This window comes from Thermobia domestica, chromosome 13, assembly GCF_964235325.1.
Source record: "Thermobia domestica chromosome 13, izTheDome1.hap1.1, whole genome shotgun sequence".
NCBI classification, from domain to species: domain Eukaryota; kingdom Metazoa; phylum Arthropoda; class Insecta; order Zygentoma; family Lepismatidae; genus Thermobia; species Thermobia domestica.
Genome location: NC_137466.1, coordinates 187,792,587 through 187,814,415, shown reverse-complemented (window position 1 = coordinate 187,814,415; position 21,829 = coordinate 187,792,587). Strand labels below are relative to the sequence as shown.

General features: G+C 35.8%; 1 protein-coding gene across 1 annotated transcript in view; it reads left to right on the top strand.

Moving 5' to 3' along the window:
- LOC145668863 (chitinase-3-like protein 1) overlaps nucleotides 1–21,829 on the top strand; it is a 240,630-nt gene that overhangs the window by 201,018 nt on the left and 17,783 nt on the right. The window contains exon 5 of the mRNA XM_081737090.1: nucleotides 7,481–7,592. Within this exon, the coding sequence (XP_081593216.1) occupies nucleotides 7,481–7,592 (112 nt within the window). The remainder of the gene's footprint in view (nucleotides 1–7,480; nucleotides 7,593–21,829) is intronic.

Here is a 21,829-nt window from a genome sequence, read left to right as displayed (position 1 = left end):
GGGCATAACCGTGGGACGTTAAACTAAAATATTTCATTTCATTTTTTTCAAATTGGTCATATGTTTATTATATATTTTATAGGATTTATATGATTTAAATTTTATCATTTTTCTTTTATCAGTTAGATATACAGGGTTTTCAAAACAACGACAACGTTTGGGAGGTAATTCCTAACGCAAAGATAAGATGAAAAGTATAGGCCAACCTGGGTGCAAAAATGCTTCCTTCCGGACTTATAGGCTGCTGAAAACTTGAAGAAAAACTGAACTTTAAAGGTCCAAAGCTCCAAAACTATCGGACCTACTGTAGTCGGGTCAAGACTTCACTTGTGATCTATCCAAAGTACATGTTTCAGAATTCTAAGGTACTCATGCAAATGTTTTTATTGAGGCAGTTTGGCTACGGGTATATAATTTGAATTTCACCAATTACCTGTATAAAAATTATTGCGGAAGTACCACAGGATTCTGAAACTTCTATATTTGGATAGGACACATACTATTTCTTAAGTGAAGTCTTGACCCGACTACAGTAGGTAGCATAGTATTGGAGCTATAGACCTTTAAAGTTTATTTTTTCATGTTTTTAGCACCCTATAACCCTGCAAGGAAGCATTTCTATTCCCCAGGTTGGTCTATACTTTTCGCCTTATCTTCGTGTCAGGAATCACCTTCCAAATGTTGTCGGTGTTGTTTTGAAACACCCTGTGCTATGATTCGCTCTTTACTACAGAAATGCATATATTACATTATTTTGGAAAAAGGAAATCTGGTACTGTACATTCCCTCCGCGCGAATAGCTGCATGAAATGTCCTTACATTTTGTTTGGAAGGGTGACATCCCTAGGCCGAGAACCAGGTGATTCAGACAAAAATCGTGAGTCAAGTGAGTCATGGTATCAGCGATACATATAGCTTTGATGTTGAAAAGAACGCCAAACTCGAAAGCAACCTACAAATCATCTACCTTCAATCTGTAATAAATTAAAGCTAGCGTCAGTGATATTTTATAACGTAATTATAATGTCCTTTAATTCTTACTAATCTGTCAAGATTTGGCTGAATTTCTTCTGAATCAAAAATAAAGCAAAGGAATAAGAAAACATATTCTTCTTTAACTAATTATCCCCTATTTATGCAAATATATATTTTTGAAAATAAAATCTCTCCGACGCTATAAACGACGCAGCTTGCAATCGACTACAATTGAGGCAATTGCACAAGAAAAGGATGCATTAAACAACCAATGAAAGTGAACTGTTCCACACAACCTAGGAGAGAAAGAAAATAAAATAACATTTTACTGACCTCACTGGCACTGATCAATTGCAGAAATTCTCATTTTATAAAGTACTTGTGCAGAGGCGTCCTGCTGATTATAATAGGCCCAGCTGAAGCCAACAACTCCGTTTTCACATTATTCAGGCCATTTAGCACTGTTCGTCTTCCTCTGGGAGGCACTGTTATCGCAGCTTCTAGTCTCCAGATTTCACGGGTAAAAATATTAGACGTTGTATTTAATTCTAGTCCAAACTTTCTTTTATGTCAGTGCTTCTCGCGACATCTAGAGCTCCGTTGCACACGCATGTAAATTGAACGTCTGCATTTATTAATTACGGAGGGCATGAGTCCAATCCACAAACTTAGGCAAAATGGTAGCGGTAAGTTTTATTTCCATATTTAGAAAGTGTTGATAGTATTTAGGAAATAATTATATTAATGTGAAATGTTTTTAAGATAGTAAAATAAGAAGATACATCTGTATTATTTTTTTCTAAATGTGTTACAAAAAGAAAGTATGTAAGTCAGTGTACAAATGGGGTTTTGAAAATTCGACTACGAGTATGTTATTGTTCACTTCAATTATATTTAGTCTTCCTTTGATAACAGAGGCGACGCGTGAGGGAAGTCACACTGACAACAGTTTATCGCTTGAAATTAAGCGAATGTTATATAATGTATTATTGTATAGCAATTAGTACATTAAGAAAGTTTTCTCCTTTTATCTTCAAGCGTAGATATTAAGTTTTACCAGTGTGACTTCCAGCACGAGCCCCCTCTATTGGTAATAAGACCAAATGTTTCCAATAGCGACAGCGACAATGGTGGGAATAGGGTTCCATTTAAAAAAGAAAAAAAAAGAAACAATCAAATCAAATCTGATGTTTGGAATAGTTTTTTGTAATCGAAAGTTTAGCATTTTGTTTTAGCGTGCATGGTCTCGTGTCCAATTCCCTACAATGCTGACCCACAACCGTGAAATAATTATAAGCAGGGCCGTACTCGCCAGGCGGGTAACCGGATAATTTCCCGCTGGGCCCTGGACGGTGATATTTTAGTGGACCCTCCACCTAGTATCGTAAGTAGCGGTATATGTACGAAAAGGCACACGTCGAGTACCGGCAATACAGTCAGCTTATCCCAGACCAGCGTTGCCAGCCCATGATGTTGCGAAAACAGCTTTTCACATTTTTCGTAATTCAACCCTTGAAAGGTAAAGATGAAATAAAATTTTTGAGTTTTACGTTCCATGGTTATGCCGGTTAGGCAAAAGGAAACGATGATGATGAGAGTTGAATGAAATGATGGAATGAAGAAAGTGGGAGGAAACGGGAGAACCCTGAGAAAACCCACGTACACGGTTTGTCCACCACAAAGTTCACTTGGCAGGAGCAGGGTTTGAACCCGGAACCCCAAGCACCAGAGGTGAACGCTCTACCACTGAGCCACCGCGGCCCCACCCTTGAAAGGTTCCTGAATTTTCACTCTCTTTTATAATTTTGCTAACGTTGGAGCATTCAGCTAAATTGAAACTTCAAATGATGCCACAACTTGAAACTAAATAATAATTTACATTTTTCAGCACCGTTCTTTTGCATACAGAAAATATACAGAGCTAGATTAAGACCGTTAGGGGCCCTGGAGAGAGAAAATAGAAGATGGGCCCCATCAAAACTTTTATGATGGGCCCTCTCTCATGTTCAAAAGGGTCCATGAATTATATAGGAGTGACTCATGTCATGTTTTTTAAAACTTTTATGGTGAAAATGATTTCATTATTTTTAATTCCCCCCCCCCCCTTGTTACAGGACAATGGAGAAGTGTTGCATTTGTATAAATTATAGATTACTTCTGTTTCATATGTATGCTTGTATATGCACCAGGGGCGCCATTGTTATTTTAGGGAGAGTTGTGAACTAATGGAGCTTGTGCAGATGAATGGGGGATTGGATATTAGTCAGATCAGTCAGTGTCAGGGGGGAAATTGCTGCCTAAAATGTTTTAAATCTGTATTTTAAGACTTTTCAGCATACTTGATCCGAGTGACACTCCCGAACTTCCTTTTATTGTCAGGAGAGGGGGCAGTATGTATATGTGAGTAGGACCCCTCCTACAGGCTTGATTATAAGCTACAATATTTGAAATAAGGGGTACTTATAATGGTCAATAAAGCTACGAATAGCAACACATTACCAAATAGACAAACGATTGACCAGTTGTAGGCTGTAAGTTAACAGAGGCTTTCGTTAATTGCTACTATATTTCGTCTTGAATCAAACACATAATATGAGGCGTTTCGATGACAAAATGGTGTAACTCAGTCTTGAAACATTGTGAAATGTTGAGACTTTTATTAGAATCGATATAGAAACTGCGGACAAAATCGGTTCTTTGTGTTGCCATCTTTTAGCCTGCCTGGTCTTTTAGCTATGAGATAACGCAACTTTGACATCCAACAGGTTTTGGTTTCAAGTTCACGGAAATGACTTAATCTCATTTTTTTAAATGAGTTACGCCACTTTCCCATCCAATGCCTCATATAAAGAAGATACCTTTAAAAGAAAAACTATCTGTTAGTACTAAATTAAATAATAAACAGGGGAAAATCATTTATATAAATTTTCACTTCAAATTAATTTATTTCGGAATTTGATTTTAATAATCACTTGATTTTTTTAAATGAATTTCTTTATTTTGTTATATATATATATATATATATATATATATATATATATATATATATATATATATATATATATATATATATATATATATATATATATATATACAGTTTACCAATAAATTTATTACAATTCAAAATTATTCGACATTCAACTAAAATAACAACAGGCATAAATGAGGAATGGAACAATAATTGCTAACAGAATAACAGAAAAATATAATAATTTGAATAAAATTGTAACAATTGCATTAAATAAATTTACGAAATAATTAAGAAAAAATAATTAAGTCAACAGGAAATATATTCCGATAGTCCAACCAAAGGAAGGGGTAGAAAACCACCTATCAACGGCATCATATCTAGTGTTACTGTCTGCTTTTCTACGCCATCCAATGATATTACACCTTATTTGTATAGTATGTCGTCCAGTTGTATAAATATTCAGTGTTGTCCTTTGTGTTAGAGAAGAAATGCCTCATCTAGTTCTTTTCCATGTGGTAAGGTACCAAAGAACTGACAACACGTTGTCACGTTGGATAGCAATAGATATGCGTTGAATTAGTTAAGATGTTGAACGAATATCTCCAGTAACGATAGAAATGCGTCTGCCTACTTCTCTAATAAAATCAAGGCTTGCAGATCCCCAAGCACCACTAGTCTCGATGGCAATTGGAGTAAATTATTTGTTGTAAGAATTTTGTTTTTTTTTGAATGTCTTGTTTTTCATACTATATTATCATATTAGAAATCTGAAAATCCAATAGTGTGTTATCATTTCATAAACTTAAAATATTGCTTATCATGTGACAAAGTTGAAAGAAAATAAATGCAGCCTCATCGTGGCATAAACGTAAGAAATGAATACAACCTTTTCGTGTGAAACTTTAAAAATAAATACTCCAATGCAATAAATATTTTAAAAACAAATACTACTACCTCACTATGTCATAAGCTTTAAAAGTAAATGTTACTTTATCATGACAAACTTAAAAAATAAATATTGCGTTATCGTATCATAAACTTTAAAAAATCGTATTTTATGAACTTAAACAAATCAACATTACACTCATTTCATAAAATCATAAAATAAATTCTTTCTTATGTAATAAACAAAAATAAATACTAGTACTTTCTTACCATGTCAATATTAATAAACAAATAAATAAATACGTAGTACTATCCTATTATGTAATAAACTTTAAAAGTAAATACTAGGTTATCATGTCATAAACAAAAAAATATTACCTCATTATCATAAGCTTTAAGAGTAAATAGTGCCTTATCCCGTCAACCTTAAAAAAATAGATTTAATATTATTTAATAGTCTTTTTTTTTTTAAAAAAAAAAAAAAAAGATAAATTTCGAAAACTTACAAGAATAAATACTGCATTAGTTTCATAAAATTACAGAATAAATACTCCCTTATCATCTAATAAAATTAAAAACTAAACACTGCCTTATCATCTCATAAACTTAAAAAGTTTGATTTTCAGTTTAGCGTCCCTTTTCAGCAGCGAGGCTATACAAGACCTACAGCTTAACGTGCGATCTGAACCATATGAGCTCCCGCGAGGAATAGAATCTGAGATCTAAATAAATTAATTTCTCAAATTCCTTGATTAAATCATGTTTCATACTGTAAATCACTTATCAGAAGTAATAATAAAAAGATTAAGAATATTCGTGTGTGAATCACTGTTTTAGAAACCCTTCCGTATTTTGCAACTCAGGTAAATGGATGGGAACTTTAATTATGAAACGGTTTTATAATATACAAGTTTTAGATTGAATGTATTCATTTGTATTACATGAATTTTATATTTAAAATATGCAAGGTGATATATATTCAAATTCATGCTTACTCACGGTGGAGACTATGGCTGATGAGTTGAGTTGGTTTTGGGTTTAACGTCCCGTTCAACAGCGAGGCTATATGAGACGTGAACCTACTGATTAATATGGAATCCAAACCACATGAGCTCCCGCCGGGATTTGAACTCGGGTCTTCCACGCCAAAGGTGCGTACGCTAACCGTTTAGATACGGAGGAGCTCACTATGGCTGATAATTGTATAAAGTAGCTTACCTTTTACAAAGCGTTAATAACGGAAATAGCTTACCTCTTACAAAGCGTTAATTACGGAAGTAGCTTATCTCTTACAAAGTGTTAATTACCTATATCATAATCATTACATTTCTGGATCGTATCTAAAATCGAAATTTTCATGCATCCTTCTAGATTTTCCGTTATCTTCAGTTGCATCTATTTATTGATTCAGTTTCTACAACATATTAAGGCTTTTCTTAACCTCACTTCAAACTCACTTTTTTTTTTTAATGTTAGTGTATTATTATTCACTAAAGTAAGTTATTCACTAACATTTAGAAAAAGGTGAGGTGAGTTTATGGATGAGCAGTTAAGTTTGCCGTTATCCGTGAATATGATAATGGATTAACTCCATTAACGAGCTCAGCTGAGATAATCATTCTAGTTGTGTATTGCAAAAACAGAATTCAAAATTTCACGTCAGTTCAAGAGTTATCGTGTGGTGTAACGTACGTACGTATTAACATTAAAATGTTGTGTGTCCTACTTGCGTGATCGTAATAACTATATTCAATCCTTTGCTGGATGATGGTTGATTGCTGGATTCTAAAACCATCTCGCGTGATCAATTCATTACTCTGCAGTGTTTCTAGATCGGACCCTGAGTAAGAATATTTCCTGTATTTTCTTGTTGTCTCTTGCTATGCAGAGACGGGACATAAAGTTTTTAATAGGCTCATCACTCTGCCATTTTGCTGTCCAAGTTATTTTCTTATCTTTGGTGGTTGTTCCTGACATACGCACATCTCTCCAGTGACAGTGATTTTGTTAGCACCCATGTCACAGATCTAATTGTAAAATTAGACGAAACACATTGATTGAAAATTTTCTGCTTCAAAAAAAAAAAATGTTTTTTCTTAACATGAAGTTGTTCCTTCCGAATCTACTCCAGTCAAGTTCAGAACTCTGTTAATTTCTGCTTTAATGCTGTGATTTATATGAATATACTTTCTTAATATTTTTCAGACATTCCCCTGAAAAAAAAAAAAAAGTTGCTTGATGTGTCACATGCCTACTTCCCATTTGAAAAAAAAAATAACCTGGATCCAAGATGGCGGCCGCCTTTTATCACGCATGCATTAATCGGTAGTTCCTTTACCCAAGTCCGCCCTCTGCTAGTCAGATTTGCTTTAATCATGTTTGTTTCCAAAATAACCCACTGTACTAAGACTCATGGACTATCCTATATATATATATATAGAAAAGTGATTAGAAAAGAATACAGTATATGCTTAAGGCGACCTTATAGTTAGAAGTAGGACTAGACGGGCCGTGGGTGACAATAAGGCCAGGCTGTACTGGCCTCGACTGATTGGTACAAGACTAACTGCATGTTTTATTTGTTATAGAATGGCGACGGAAGAGCTCCACATATATATTACTCCTATCAACTATTGTACATCTTACCTTGGCTGACGAGTGTGAAGTGACACCTGTGATCCACGTTCTGCAGTACCCTGGATGCGTTCCGAAACCAATACCTTCGTTTGCTTGCACCGGGAGGTGTACCAGTTATATACAGGTAATAAAGTAGTATTCGTTTAATGTTATGTTCTGTATGGCTGTATGGTAATGGAAAGTTACGACAAACACGTGGGAGAAACGGGGAAAATCTCAAGAAGCTTCAACAGAAGAGCGTCCCCCAAAAACAGTTGCGTTGCTGTTCGCCACATATCCACAGTTCGAGGTCACACAGCGCTGAAAATGAAATAAAATCTGTCAGTGTTATGTCTCACGTTATAGCGTGTAGGCTAAAGAAGACGGCGATGATGAGAATGTATGAAATAATGTAATGAGAACATAGGGAGAATCACAGCCAAGCGCTCTACCGCTGAGCCATCACGACTACCCCCATTCAGTAGTGAAAATTCGAGGCTTTGCAGTACAATAAGTGCTTTACCACTGCGCCATTTCGCTTCATGTAAATAAACAAATAAAAGACAATATCTAAAGCTGATTTTTTAACAATGAGATGTAATTGTAAAGAAAATAAAGCAAACAGAGAAATGAACATTATCCATCACTTACGTACAAATACTATTTAAGTTTTACTAGCTTCTCATTTTCAACTAATAGCAGATTACTTCTTTAACTGAAAGATTTCATTCGTAATTATTTGGATTTTCATTCATTCATGCATTTAGAAATAATATGGGCGCAACTGTTCATGTCTCACCATTAGGAAAAGAAAAACAATAATAGTCTGTAAGTTACCAGCGAATGTTTTACATACAGTATATGGTGTATAAGGAAATAATCTGTTTCAGCAGAATCAGTGGCGTATACACAAAAGGGCGGGGGGCACCAGCCTGTGGATCCACCACTGATTCTGCTCGAAGAGATTGTTTCTTAAAGTACTGTGTGTATATATATAAACACGTGTTAACGATCAGATTATTATTGTACTCTAAACTCAGGTGATTTTGCGGTACACAAACTCACTCACTATTCTTATCGGTACACAGGGCTCGAAAATTCCTGGTTCCCAGGTCGCCATGACAACTGGAAATACGAGTCTGGCGCCTAGATAATCTAAGAAAAAATATAGGATTATGTATCAAATTGGATTTGTATTATTGTGTCGCCTGGTTTTGGGAACTCGCGCCTACATCAGAAGGAAATATCTCGATCACGTTCGATATATACAATAGAGTTTGATGGCAAGCCTTGCAACTCGATTAGATATAGTATCTATCTCCAAGATATTGCTTTTCAGTTTTTCGCTGATAAGAAAACCAATACCTCCAGTCTTGCCACATTCTAATTCTCTGTAATTGGTGAAGGTACTTCATTTTGACTAGTTCTCTCCTTTTCTTCTTCTTATTTTGCTTAATCCAATGAAGCTCCAGTTGATCTTCCATAGCCTTTCTTGCACCTGACGACAGAAACTGCGCATTATACGTAGCAGTGATTAGTTTTAAATAAAATGAAAATGAAATGAAATCTTTAAGCTTTAGATCCCACGGTTACGCCAGCTAGGCCAAAGAAGATGGTGATAATGAGAAATGAATGAAATGGTGGAATGAAGAAAGTGGGAAAAAAACGGGAGAACCCCGACAAAACCCATGCACGGGGTGTTTGTTCATCACAAACTCACCTGGCGCGAGATGCGATCGAACCAAAGGACCCCATGCACTAGAGGTGAGCGTCCTACCATTGAGGCTCAGTTTTAAGTAGTAACGTAATTTGTAACTCTTAAATATTCATAGTACTCTTTTCCTACATGTGATCCTGAACGTTGCTTGCCCAGTTTACATTCGATTTCCAGAAAATGAGAACGTTAGTTTATCTTGTCATGATAGGTGAACTCATGAGTAGACTCATTTTTAATTTTGGGAGGAATATTTTGTCCATTTTCTAAATTTAGGAATTAAAAATAAAAATTAAGTATATATTTTTCAATGCTGTAACTTCATAAATATTTTTCCAGAAGTTAGACAAATCATAACAAACAGCATTCAAATCATACTAAAAGTAGCATAACTTCTCTCTCAATTATTATAACAATTAAAGTTGCCATGTATTAGAAAAAAAATTTCAAATTATGCTCAGTGCAAAAGCAGAATCAAATAATTTCCTGGAGTAACAACCAAATGAAGACTATACATTCTGGCTTTCTTTTAGGAAATTTCATTCAGTACACAAAATCAAAATGTGAGGATGCATCAGTGGTGCTATTCAGTCGGTTCGCTATAACCGGTTGTTAAAATACAGAGATCGCAGAACAATTTGTTATGCCCACACATAAACATACACACGCATAACCTGACCAAGAGTGAAAGAAAAAAAACAAACAAATTAGTGAAAACACCTCTGTGCTTTTTCGGCTTGCTTGTATTGTGAAAACAAACAACTTTCAATTGTTTCAATTCAATGGGCAGACAGAAATGTGAATGGGCAGATAGAAATTTGAATATGAATTCCGGGATTTTGTCCGGGTCACTGGGATCTATGAGTATAATGAATATGATACGTATCGAAGGGGTCGTCCACATATTACGTAACGCGACAAAGGGGGAAAGGGCCTTGAGTTAGGAAGTATGACACGAGCGAGGGGGGGTTAACGTCTTCGTTACGTAACGTGTTTTTTTCCTGTAATCTTTATTTTTATTCTTAGGTGTATATGCAATCTTTTAAACAAATAATTTTATTCAATTCTTTTCATTTTTATAAATAAATATTTATATTGTTTTGGAAAATTGAGAACATACAGCCCGTATAAATTGAACCATACAGAAAGGATTTGAAGACGCTACTAGACACCGGCATAACTGGTGACGAACCCTGCGTGTATTATAATACAATAAAGCTCTGTTTTGTGGCTATTGCCTCATTCCTTTTAGGTACACGCTCTTCTGGAGTTAGTTGTTTGCTTTCGTAACTACACTGAGAAAAAAAAAATGTAGGTGGCATACTTAAAAACGTAGGTTACATTCGTAATTCCTGTAGTTTCTGGACTTAACGTACAACCGTATATAGCATCCTGCAGCAAACGTATAGCTGAAAAAGTATGTATTATACGTACTGTCTACATAAGTGCAATGACGTCATTCGTGTGACGTCATCTACAGTAACAAGTATATACGGAGGTAATATCTAGCTTTGTGACGTCAGGATCGTATGTAGCATGTGGGTTAATAATGACGACACTCACTGACTATCAGGACGGAGCGTAATTTCAAGAAGTATGCAATATACGTTCTGTACGTGTGTTTCTTGCGTTCAACCCCGAGACAGCATCTATATTGTACTTGTGCCCCGTACGTACGACTAGATACAGTGTACGTATTGTACCTATGTATTATACAGATTTTCCTTATGTCGCACACAGCTTGTCCCGATACAGCATACAGAATATCCGTATGCACCATACAGAGTGCACATATGCAGCTTACAGACTGTCTGCATGCGGCATATAGATTACACGTATGTCGCGTACAGGCTGGCCATATGTAATGTATGGATTGGATGTATGTAGCTTGTAGATTGTCCATATGAAATATACGGATTTTACCTGTATCGCATACGTATTGCCTTGTTGTAATATATGAATTGGACATATTCAGGATCTAGATTGTACGTATAGTGCACCATTATTGAAGTGCTGCAACATACTGAGAAATGCATGATACATTCTTACTGTAATGTTGCCACATATTGTTTTTCTCTGTATGGAAACAAAAATAGCTTAAAATATGGTTGATCTCCTTTGTGCCAATAATAATAAAATTAAAAATACTACACTTTTCAAATCTTAGTTTGGAGCAGTGAAACTGTCCAGAGAAATGTATTTATCTGCAGGGTGTAAGTTTGGACTTCCTGCTAATTCTTTGGAAAGCTACTGCAAAGCCAAGTGTTGAAAAGTGGCACAAGAGTTAATTTTAAAATTATTGGCACAAAGGAGGGTAACCATATGTTAAACTATTTTAGTTTTCATACAGATTAAATCAATATGTGACAATATTACTGTAAGAATTTATCATACCTTTTGCAATAACTTAGTTGCAGCACTTCAATAATAATGCAAAATGCACAGCCATGTACAATCCTATGTTCAAACTCAAAAAAGACTTACGTACAGTCATTTATTAAGCCATTATCATCCATTGCTTGTACAGTCACGAAAGAAAATATTCTTCAGTTGACAAAATTTGTTTTCCTAAAAACTCAACAATAAATTAACCTATCAGAGTACCGACTTTGGCAGGTTGTCAAGTTATAACTATTCGAAGAATAACAACAAAAAGATCCAAATTAATTAATTTGTTGCCGAGCTATTGGCAAAAGAAAATTTGTCAACTTTCAAATACTTTCTTTTCCGTGTGTACTATATAAAGACGACTTTACCTCATTCTTTTCCTTAATAATATCCTCTTCCAAAATGCAGAAGTTGTTACCATAAGAGGCGTGAATAGGATTTTCCAGAAATAACTTCTCTGCACATTTTAATTAACAGATAAGTTATTTTTTAAATGACGCTATAATTAAAAACATGGTGTCAGCTGAAAACGTTTTCCCTCACAAGATGATTCCTAAACAGTACTCCCCGTTAAAAATGCAACTTCAAGGAGACAGGGTAGCTACGCCAAAGTTCCCAAGCCGATATCTAATAGTAAGTGTCGAATATGCTTAACCCTTAACATACCAAGCGGGGTACTCTAGGGACCCCAGAGAGTGATATTTGGTGATACTGCCGCAATTATAAGAATCAATTTATTCTCGATTTTTATATGTATCCTGCAACCCTTTGAGATATCAATTACATGATTAGATCAAAGATGCGTTTCTTTAAAAAATACAAAAAATAAAAACACACTTCAAAATGTAAAAACTCCATTGTTAAACCTGTGTTTCAGATTTACGAACACAAAAGTATGAAATTGTATGAAGAACTGAATAGTGTTCAAATATATATAATATTTGACGTCAACAATGTTCATTTAACTTAAGTATGCTTCTAGACATCCAAAAAATAATAGTTGGAGTAACCCTCTGCAATACTATGTTAAGAAATCAAAATAATACTTGGGGTCCCCAGAAGACTCCAGCTTGGTAAACAACTTTGACGACTTAGGCTTGCTACGTTAAGGGTTAAACTTACCGCTGTATTCGCTGTGTGACAACGTGGTGATAGCAGAGCAGAACTGACCCAACATTGACAACCAGAACGACTGTAACACAGCGAGACATCGAGAGGATGTTCTCTTCTGGTATGGTAAGCCATGCGTCTTACGATCCAATGCCACAGCTCATCAACTGTAGCTGGCGGAGTTCACAGGTATGAGAAGCTGTGCAGCCATCGACCAAACATATTTATCCTTCCCTGCTCTATACATTCTGCAAATTTGGACTTTCCTGGATGTATCCTTCTTAGTTCAACATTTTAAGTAACGAGCAGTGTAATAGTCTCATACATTATTTAAAGAAAGAGCGATGATTCTCAGAATTACTCGGAAGTTTCTAGTTTACAATTATATACATATATAGATAGATAGATATAGATATAGCTATATAGATAGATAGATGTACAATAATTTAAAACGGTTATATCAAAGTTTGCATTCAGAGCACAAAAAGAAGTATAGCTCTCGGAACATTGATTTTAGCCAGATAATACCACTAGTAAACTCAACCACACTCAGTACCGTTAGTTGCTTGGTATTGTCTATGAGGCAAAGATCATCGTATCTCATAGCGTGTAGATTTTTGTATTTGTTTAACACTAAAAATTGTTTGTCGCTAATCGAACCCAGTAACATATATATACCGACAGGACGTACATTAGTCACAAGGTTACATGAGTGAAACACTAAATTATTCGATTGACACTTGCGGCCTTCTCAACACTAGAGAAAGGTACAAAGTGATTAAATAAATACGAAACATAGTACATACAAAATATAGCGATGTATGAAGTCTCCTTTTCATACGATTTGGAGAAACGATACATCTGTAGAGAGCAACATAAATGATTTCTCTGGAAAATTTGGATTAGTCAGGAATTCGAACAAAAATAATTTTGAAATTCATTAAGTCCAACACTTTTTCTTTCTTTCTTCGGATTCTCAATAAAGTTGACTACTGAAAAGCTGAGTTACAGATTTTATGTTAAAACATATTCACTATACCATTGCCTTATTCACAGAACAATACATTAGTTATTAATGTATGACTGAAATAATAGTGCTTCGTGCAGATTTACTTTATAAAATCGGAATTGCAAAATGATAAAAAAAAAGTTGCAAGGTATAATGTTCTTATTTACAGAGAAAAAGAGTTGAAAGGACTTAACCCTAACAAACATTTTCTTTAAACAGACATACATTTATTCTAATTTATGGAAGAAAGAAATAATTTGCGGAGCAGTATATTTATTAAGGTTACATATTTGTACAAAAGAATGTAAATACAATCGGGTCTGTCTTCAGAAAGGACGTGCTTTTAGCCACAAATTACACTGCTTCTTTTCGCTGTCTTTCATGCAGAATCCTGGTTTTGTTTTGATGCATGAAATACCTGAAACAAAAATCCAAAAATATTTAAAATGTTACATTTTAAAATATTTAACATTTTTTAGATTAAATGGACAAAATCTGTTCGGTCAGGTATGGACTTTTGGGTTTCTGGTAGAAAAATGATGAATTTAAAAAAAAAGTGTTTGTTGATGCTGAACAACTCGAAATGTATTACTATGCAAAAGTAAGTGGGTACCCACTGGCGTTCGAGGTACCATGGGGTACCTAATATGTCTGCATTTTTAGATATGTGGAAATATATGTCTCTAAAATGTAAAGAACTGATATCTGTTTAGTACAGAAAACCGCAACTCGGTAAGCCTTATGGATACCGAGGTATGGGAAAATAAAGGACAACACCATAGAAGTGTGAGTTTTGCGTACTAGATTGTGCAGTTTCGAAAACGTAATTACTGAGGGCTAACAACAACCTCAAAAGTAGTTTCAATTCAATACACTACACACACGTCCTTATGGGGGTTTTCGGGTACTATGGCATTCGCAGACCTTCCATTTCTAAACATTCTAAAATATATCTTAATAAACTTATAAAGAACGTTACAGGTGTGTGTTTACCGAAACCGCAAGTCGGTATGTTTAACAATTACCGAAATATGGTGAAATAAATAGGAACACCATAGGTATGTGGGGCTTCCATACTTGACAGTAGTTTAGAAAATTAAGGAAAATATGACTAATGGCTATCAAGATATTGTCAAATAAAGGGAGGACCCACACAGTTATGGGGTTTTCGTGTTAGGTGGTAAAATTTCCGAAACCGATCATGAAATCTGAATAAGCACCAGTAGCAATTTCATCCTAAAGTAACTGGGTATTTCCATGGGGTTTTAGAACATCATGGGTCTAAAAAGATTAAGTTTTAAAAGCTTTGGAAAATATAACTTGACATTTGTAAAGAGTATTAGAAAAGAGAATAGAGTTACCCAAAACTTCCAGCCAGTACATCTTACAGCTAGAGAGACACCGTGAAATAAAAGAGTATTAGATCTTGAAATTTCATAAAACAACTTTTGATCTTAATAAAAGTTAAATAAGATGGTACTTATATGGGTTAAGTGAGTACCTCACACTCGTCAGGGCAATTCCGATCGAAAGATTAATTCAGCTCGAAGTTTTCTTCGGGTAAATCCAAGCGTGATAATTCCTAGCGTCCAAAAAGAATGAAAATTCTTTGTCAATATCAAATATAGCAACCAAGATATAAGTAATTATGTATTTTACGACGTCGTAAAAATGGAGACCCACATGGATTTGTACTGTTGAGTCTTTGCTGTAAGAAGAAGAAATTTCAGAAAACTACCGTATATACCTTAATAGACAACTAAATGGGTGGAGGCACGGTGGCTTAGTGGTAGAGTGCGTACCTTTGGTGTATTGGGTCCCTGGTTTGATCCGTGTCCAAGTCAGTTTGTAGTCGACATTGTATTCGTGGGTATTCTCGGGGTACTCTCGTTTCCTCCCACCTTTACACTCCATCAATTCTATCATCAACATTCACTTGCCTTAATTTCATTTTAAAATTAAATGGGCAGTTAAGTGTGATCGTATCTCTGTGGATTAAGAGAATACTCCAGTGTAGTTTCTGCAAAACATACTAGGTACACACCCCACCACTAAGTTACTGTGTCCTCACTGATTTAATTGCATATTAAGGTATATACAGTAGGTTTTTGAATTTCTTTCTTATAGCAAAGACCCAGAAGTACAAATCCTTAAAGATCTCTATTTTTACGTCATAAAATAAATGACTCGTTATATTTTGGTTACTATATTAGATATTCACAGGGAATTTTCACTCTTTTACACAGCTCGATGAACCTTTGGAACTGCCTGAAGAAAACCTAGAACTAATCTTTCCATCGAAATTGTACTGAGGTACTCACTTAACCCATAGAAATACCATCTTATTTAATTTTGTTGGGACCAATAATTTTTCCGAAGTTTCAACATCTCATACTCTTTTATTTCACGGTGTTTCTCTATATGTCAGATGTACTAACTGCAAGTTTTAGGTAAATACATATTTCTAATACTCTTTACAAATGTCAAGTTATATTTTCAAAAGCTTTTAAAATTTAATCTTGGTAGACTGTAAGATGTTCTAGCACCCCATGGAAATATCTAATTACTTGAAGATGGAATTGCTACTGGTGTTTATTAACTTTCCATGACCGGTTTCGGAAATTTTATCATCTAATACGAAAATCCCATACCTGTATTGGTCCTCTCTTTATTTGACAATATCTTGATAGCCGTTAGTCATATTTGAATTCATTTTCCAAATTGTACCTTCAAGTATGCAAGCCCCACATACATATCGTGTCGCTCTTTATTTTCCCATGTCTCGGTATCCGTAAGGCTTACCGAGTTGCAGTTTTCGGTAAACAAATATCAGTTCTTTACATTTTAGACACATGTATTTCCATATATCTAAAATGCAGAAATTAGGTACCGCATAGTACCCCTCTACCCCATTGGGGTACCCACTTACTTTTGCATACCAGGGCAAAAACACCAGTGGTCGTTACTTTAAGGTTGAAAACATACTCTTTTGTCTCTTCTGTGAGCACCGTGAATCGGTCAGAGCTGTACCATAGTTGGAAAGAGACACTGATCCTTCCTATATATGATCATGTAGTCAGAATTCAAAATCAAATAGCCGTTGAAGGAAAAACAATATTTTAAAATCCCTTGTATTGCACCGGTAGTAGTCATCTCAAAATCGAAATGTTCCAGTGGTAGTTAGGGTTTTGTACCAGTGTTCGTCACTCAAATAACTTGACATAATTTATTCAGAAACGCACTGTTTATCAGTTTAAAATTAAGAATAGAGTATAAAGTACTAATCTTAATAACTGTGCATCACTTTTGGCACTCAAGAAAGAAAATAAAAAAGTTTTTACATACTTTCTAAAGCAATTTCAGTAAGAAAAATGTTAACTGAATTCAAAAGTTAACTATATATTATTTTAACGTTAAGAGTACAATATTAATTACTATGTTTAATAACTATAGTGACTTTAAGCACTCAAGAATGAAAATAAACATGTTTGTACAATCCGCGGCAAAAAACCTGCAACATGAGCATATAAGTTTATTGTGAAATGACGAAGTCTTTTGTTACAAAGTAAGTGTGCACGGGAGGAGGCCGAGGTTTATCGTGGCGTGATTCGTTCCACTTAGATGTTATGTTCGTTCCCTGTGCTGTTAGGCGTAGTTTCACAATAAACTTACATCCTCATGTTGCAGGTTTTTTTTTTTTTTTTTTTTGCCGCGAATTGTACATACATTTTTAATACAATTTGAGAAACAAAATAAGTTAACCGAATTCAAAACTTAATTATATATCACCTTAAGATTAAGAATGGACTATAAAATACTGAGGTTAATAATAATGCATTACTGAAGAATGAAAACAAAAATGTTTTTAACTACCTATATTGTATTTACATGTTGTTATTTCTCATTAACATGCTTTTTGATAACGCACGATATGGGCTAGGGGTACGCACGAGAAATGATTTGAGACTGTCACCTCTCGCAAAGGTGTCGCGAAAGTTGTCTCGTCTCGAAAACTGTATCTGTTTCTATTGGAAGACCTATGTCTCGTCTCGAATTTCGTAACAAAAATTCGTTACACATGCAGTTTTGTGTAAAAAGTTAAATGTATAAATACAGGAGAGAAAAATTGCAAACAAACATTATGTTAGTATGTTGAACATACTTTTTCGTATGTGGTGCATAATATCTTCATCTATGGGGTTACTTTGCACCAAAGTTTATATGAAATGAAATCTTTGAGTTTTACGTTCCACGCTTTTGCCGGGTATGCTAAAGGAGACTATAATCATGAGAATGAATGAAATAGTAGAATGAAAACTGTGAGAGAAAACGGGAAACCCCCGAGAAAACCACACACAGTGTTTGTCCAACACAAAGCCCATTTGGCACGTGCTGGGATCGATCCAGGAACTCCACGCAGGAGAGGTGAACGCTCCATCACTGAGCTACCACGTCCCCAAAAACACAACCTCAGAATATACTTCATATAGAGTAGAAATGAAATGAAATCTTTGAGTTTTACGTCCCACGATTATGCCGGTTAGGCTAAAGGAGACGGTGATGATGAATAATGAATGAAATGGTGGAATGAAGAAAGTGGGAGGAAACGGGACAACCCCGAGAAAACCCACGCACACGGTGTTTGTCCACCACAAAGTTCACTTGGCGGGGACTGGGATCGAACCCAGAACCTCAAGCACCAGAGGTGAACGCTCCACCACTGAGCCACCGCGACCCCTCATATAGAGTAGAAGTAACAAGATGTAAAAAAAAAAAAAAAAATGGCCCGTCTGGAGGACATGTAAGCTAAACACCAATACAATTGTTACAGATTTATTTACTTGCACTGTTTAGGCTGAACATCGCAACACCAATATCATTATGTCACATCCTTTCAAAACTATGCTAACTGCAACGTAGACCTGCTTTGCTTCGTAATGTCCAAATAGTTGATTACTGTGCTCGAAAGCAGGCAAGTAGCATACAAATTTATGATGTTGAAGGCGTTATTTTTCACAGCTATGGAGAAAAGACATGAAAACGAAAAATAAAAAGAAATCTTTGTTTTACTTCCTACGGTTATGCTATGTATGCTGACAGTCACAAATGAGTATTGAAAATTGATGATCTTGGAATACGATTTGGTGGAATAATGAGGGGGGGGGGAATAGACATTGATTAAATATAAAATTGAAAAGAAATAAGGGCCTGACCCTCAAATATTTATCTATCTGGCAGCCATCTTGATCCCTCTAAAATATCATGAAGTACTTGATTGATTCTAAACCCAATAATAGTAATAGTAATTATAACAATAAACACAGAATACACCTAGATATAATTTACGCACCTTGAAGTGTAGAAATTAATGATTGCAATCCTCAGCATTCCAATAGTTCTTTGGTTTCTCCAAATGAAGATTCGGACATCGGTTTTCTTCTCAAGCAATAATGGGGTACAATAATCAGTTGCAGTCCAAAGCCAAGTCACTAAGCATGAATATAAAAGATTTTGTGTTAAATATTTGAATGTAAATTTCATGAAATAGAATTCATTAGTTAGTTACATACAAACTCTTACGCATGTAAGTCAGAATCTACTTGTAATAACTTGTAAATTTAAACAAACTAAATTATACTACAGTTATAGGGACATCAAACATATATTCCATAAGATATATAGGGTGTCTCAAAAGTCCCCTGACATAAAGTAACTCGATTATTATCAGAGTTACAACAAAATGTAATTGGGAAACCGTCTCCAAATATGATGTTTCCAATGTAAGTTGAAGGAATTTTCAAAATCGGATGAGCCGTTTGGCTGGACACTCTTTATGCGTCCAATGTTAAATGAAAATGCAACGTTGCCATTTACCTGGACCCACAACATAAGTGAATGAAGTTACTGATTTTTACGCTAACATGTCGATGGCTAGCCCCCATTTCAAACAGTAACTTCATTCACATATGTTGTGGGTCCAGGTAAATGGTAACATTGCATTTTCATTCCACATTGGGCGCATAAAGAGTACAGCCCAAACGGCTCCTCCGATTTAAAAAGTGTTCACTTTAGATTGAAAACAACATATTTAGAAATGTTTTTTCCTCTTACGTTTTGTTGTAACTCTAACTGTCAGAGGACTTTCGAAACACCCTGTATACATCATACGAAGTTCCTTTCTAAATTCTACACGGGTGTAGTTTAATTGAATGTGAGATGGGTGATACACATTAGGCCGTTTGGGAATACTCTCACAGACGGCCGCCATTTTGGATTAAATTTGTTTGTTATAAACTGGTGGGTAATGTGATATATATTTTGGTCTAGGAATTAATTCGTGCGGTTGGTACGCACACATTGAAGCTGTAGTACAAACACAAAATACATAAATACCTTAAGAAAAATATTGTCCATCGCTAGCCACCGCTTTCGCCCATCTGTCAGGCAATGTACGGATTCCGTGGCGAAAGAAGTCCTCATCCTCGGAAGCGATCCAGTCAGAGATCCATGTTTCGATATCTTCTGAAGAAGTAAACCGCTGTCCAATCAAATCGTTGTTCATGCAATCGAACAAGTAGTAGTCCGAAGGAGCAACGTCTGGTGAATACGGCGGGTGGGGTAAAACTTCCCATCCGACATTTTCTAAATAGGTTTTGACCGGTTTTGCGACATGTGGGCGAGCGTTATCATGTTGAACAATAAGTTTATCATGTCTGTTCTCCCATTCTGGTCGTGTTCTGGCCAGAGCTTGCTTCAAACGCATTAATTGTCGTCGATAACGTTCTCCATTCATAGTTTCACCCGGTTGCAGCAGCTTATAGTACACCACATCTTTCATATCCCACCATATGCACAGCATAACCTTTGCACAGTGAATATCTCGTTTTGGTTGTGATGGACCTGGTTCACCTGGTTTCACCCAGGCCTTTTTTCGTTTAGGGTTCTCGTAATGGATCCACTTCTCATCACCCGTAATAATTCGATGCAGAAACCCCTTTCTGCTCTGTCGTTGAAGCAGCAATTCGCAAATGGTTTTTCGTCTTTCAACGTCTCTGTCTTTCAATTCATGTGGAACCCAATGTGACATCTTTTGAATCATTCCCATGGCTTTCAAGCGTTTGGAGACTGTTGTTTGATCAACGCCTAATGCTGCTGCAAGTTGTTCCTGCGTTTGACACGAATCCTGCTCCAGCAATGCTGTCAATTCTTCGTCTTGAATTTTTTTGGCTGTCCAGCTCGCTCTTGGTCTGCCAAGCCGAAATCACCACTTCTAAACCGTGCAAACCACTTCTGACACGTTCGCTCAGCTAGAGCATGGTCACCATACACTTCCACCAAAATACGATGACTTTCAGTCACACTTTTCTGCATGTTAAAGTAATGCAGCAGGACACCCCGCAAAAAACACTTTATCAAGCACAAATTGCGCCATGTTCACTTAACTACAAACTGGTGTTGTTGACGCTTTAATCCACTGCCCTATACTACGAACGATACGCGATGACAGGGGTTTGCAACACATGTGTGGATACACGGAACTGTGGGACGCTCCGTTCGTTGCGCCATCTCTTGTCCACCCGCACGAATTAATTCCTAGACCAAATATATGGCCACGGGCTAGAATTTTCTCACAAGTAAACCTTACGTTTGGGTGAATCGAGTTGCTGACTGAGACATATATGAGAAAGTAGTACTAAATGTGGTCAGTATTTCAGTGAAGTTTTAGGTGCGAAGCTCCAGGGGTTTAGGAGATATAGCTACCAGAACATCACATGGAAGTACAGAATAGTCTTCATACAGTTGGAGGTAAAAGCTCTGTAAGACCTCTTGTAACGACAAAAGATGAATAACAAATATATGGGTACATATTAGGACTAGGGGGAAGTCATATAGTAAGGGTATACCTGACGGCGGCCATCTTGAAATCCGCCATTTTGAATTAAGGTTAAGTTTTTAAAATAGGAATAGGGTCATGTGATACATGATTTAAGGCGCAAATTTAATCAGAAGAACAATGGTGACGTTAATTTTGATTTACGCGCAATTGGTAAAAAGTTACAGGGGAATTAAATATTGTTGCAGCATATGTATTAGTCCTTTACCCCACCTTGTAAATTTTGTGTTAATGATAATAATTAAATAAAAAGCAGATGGATAAATA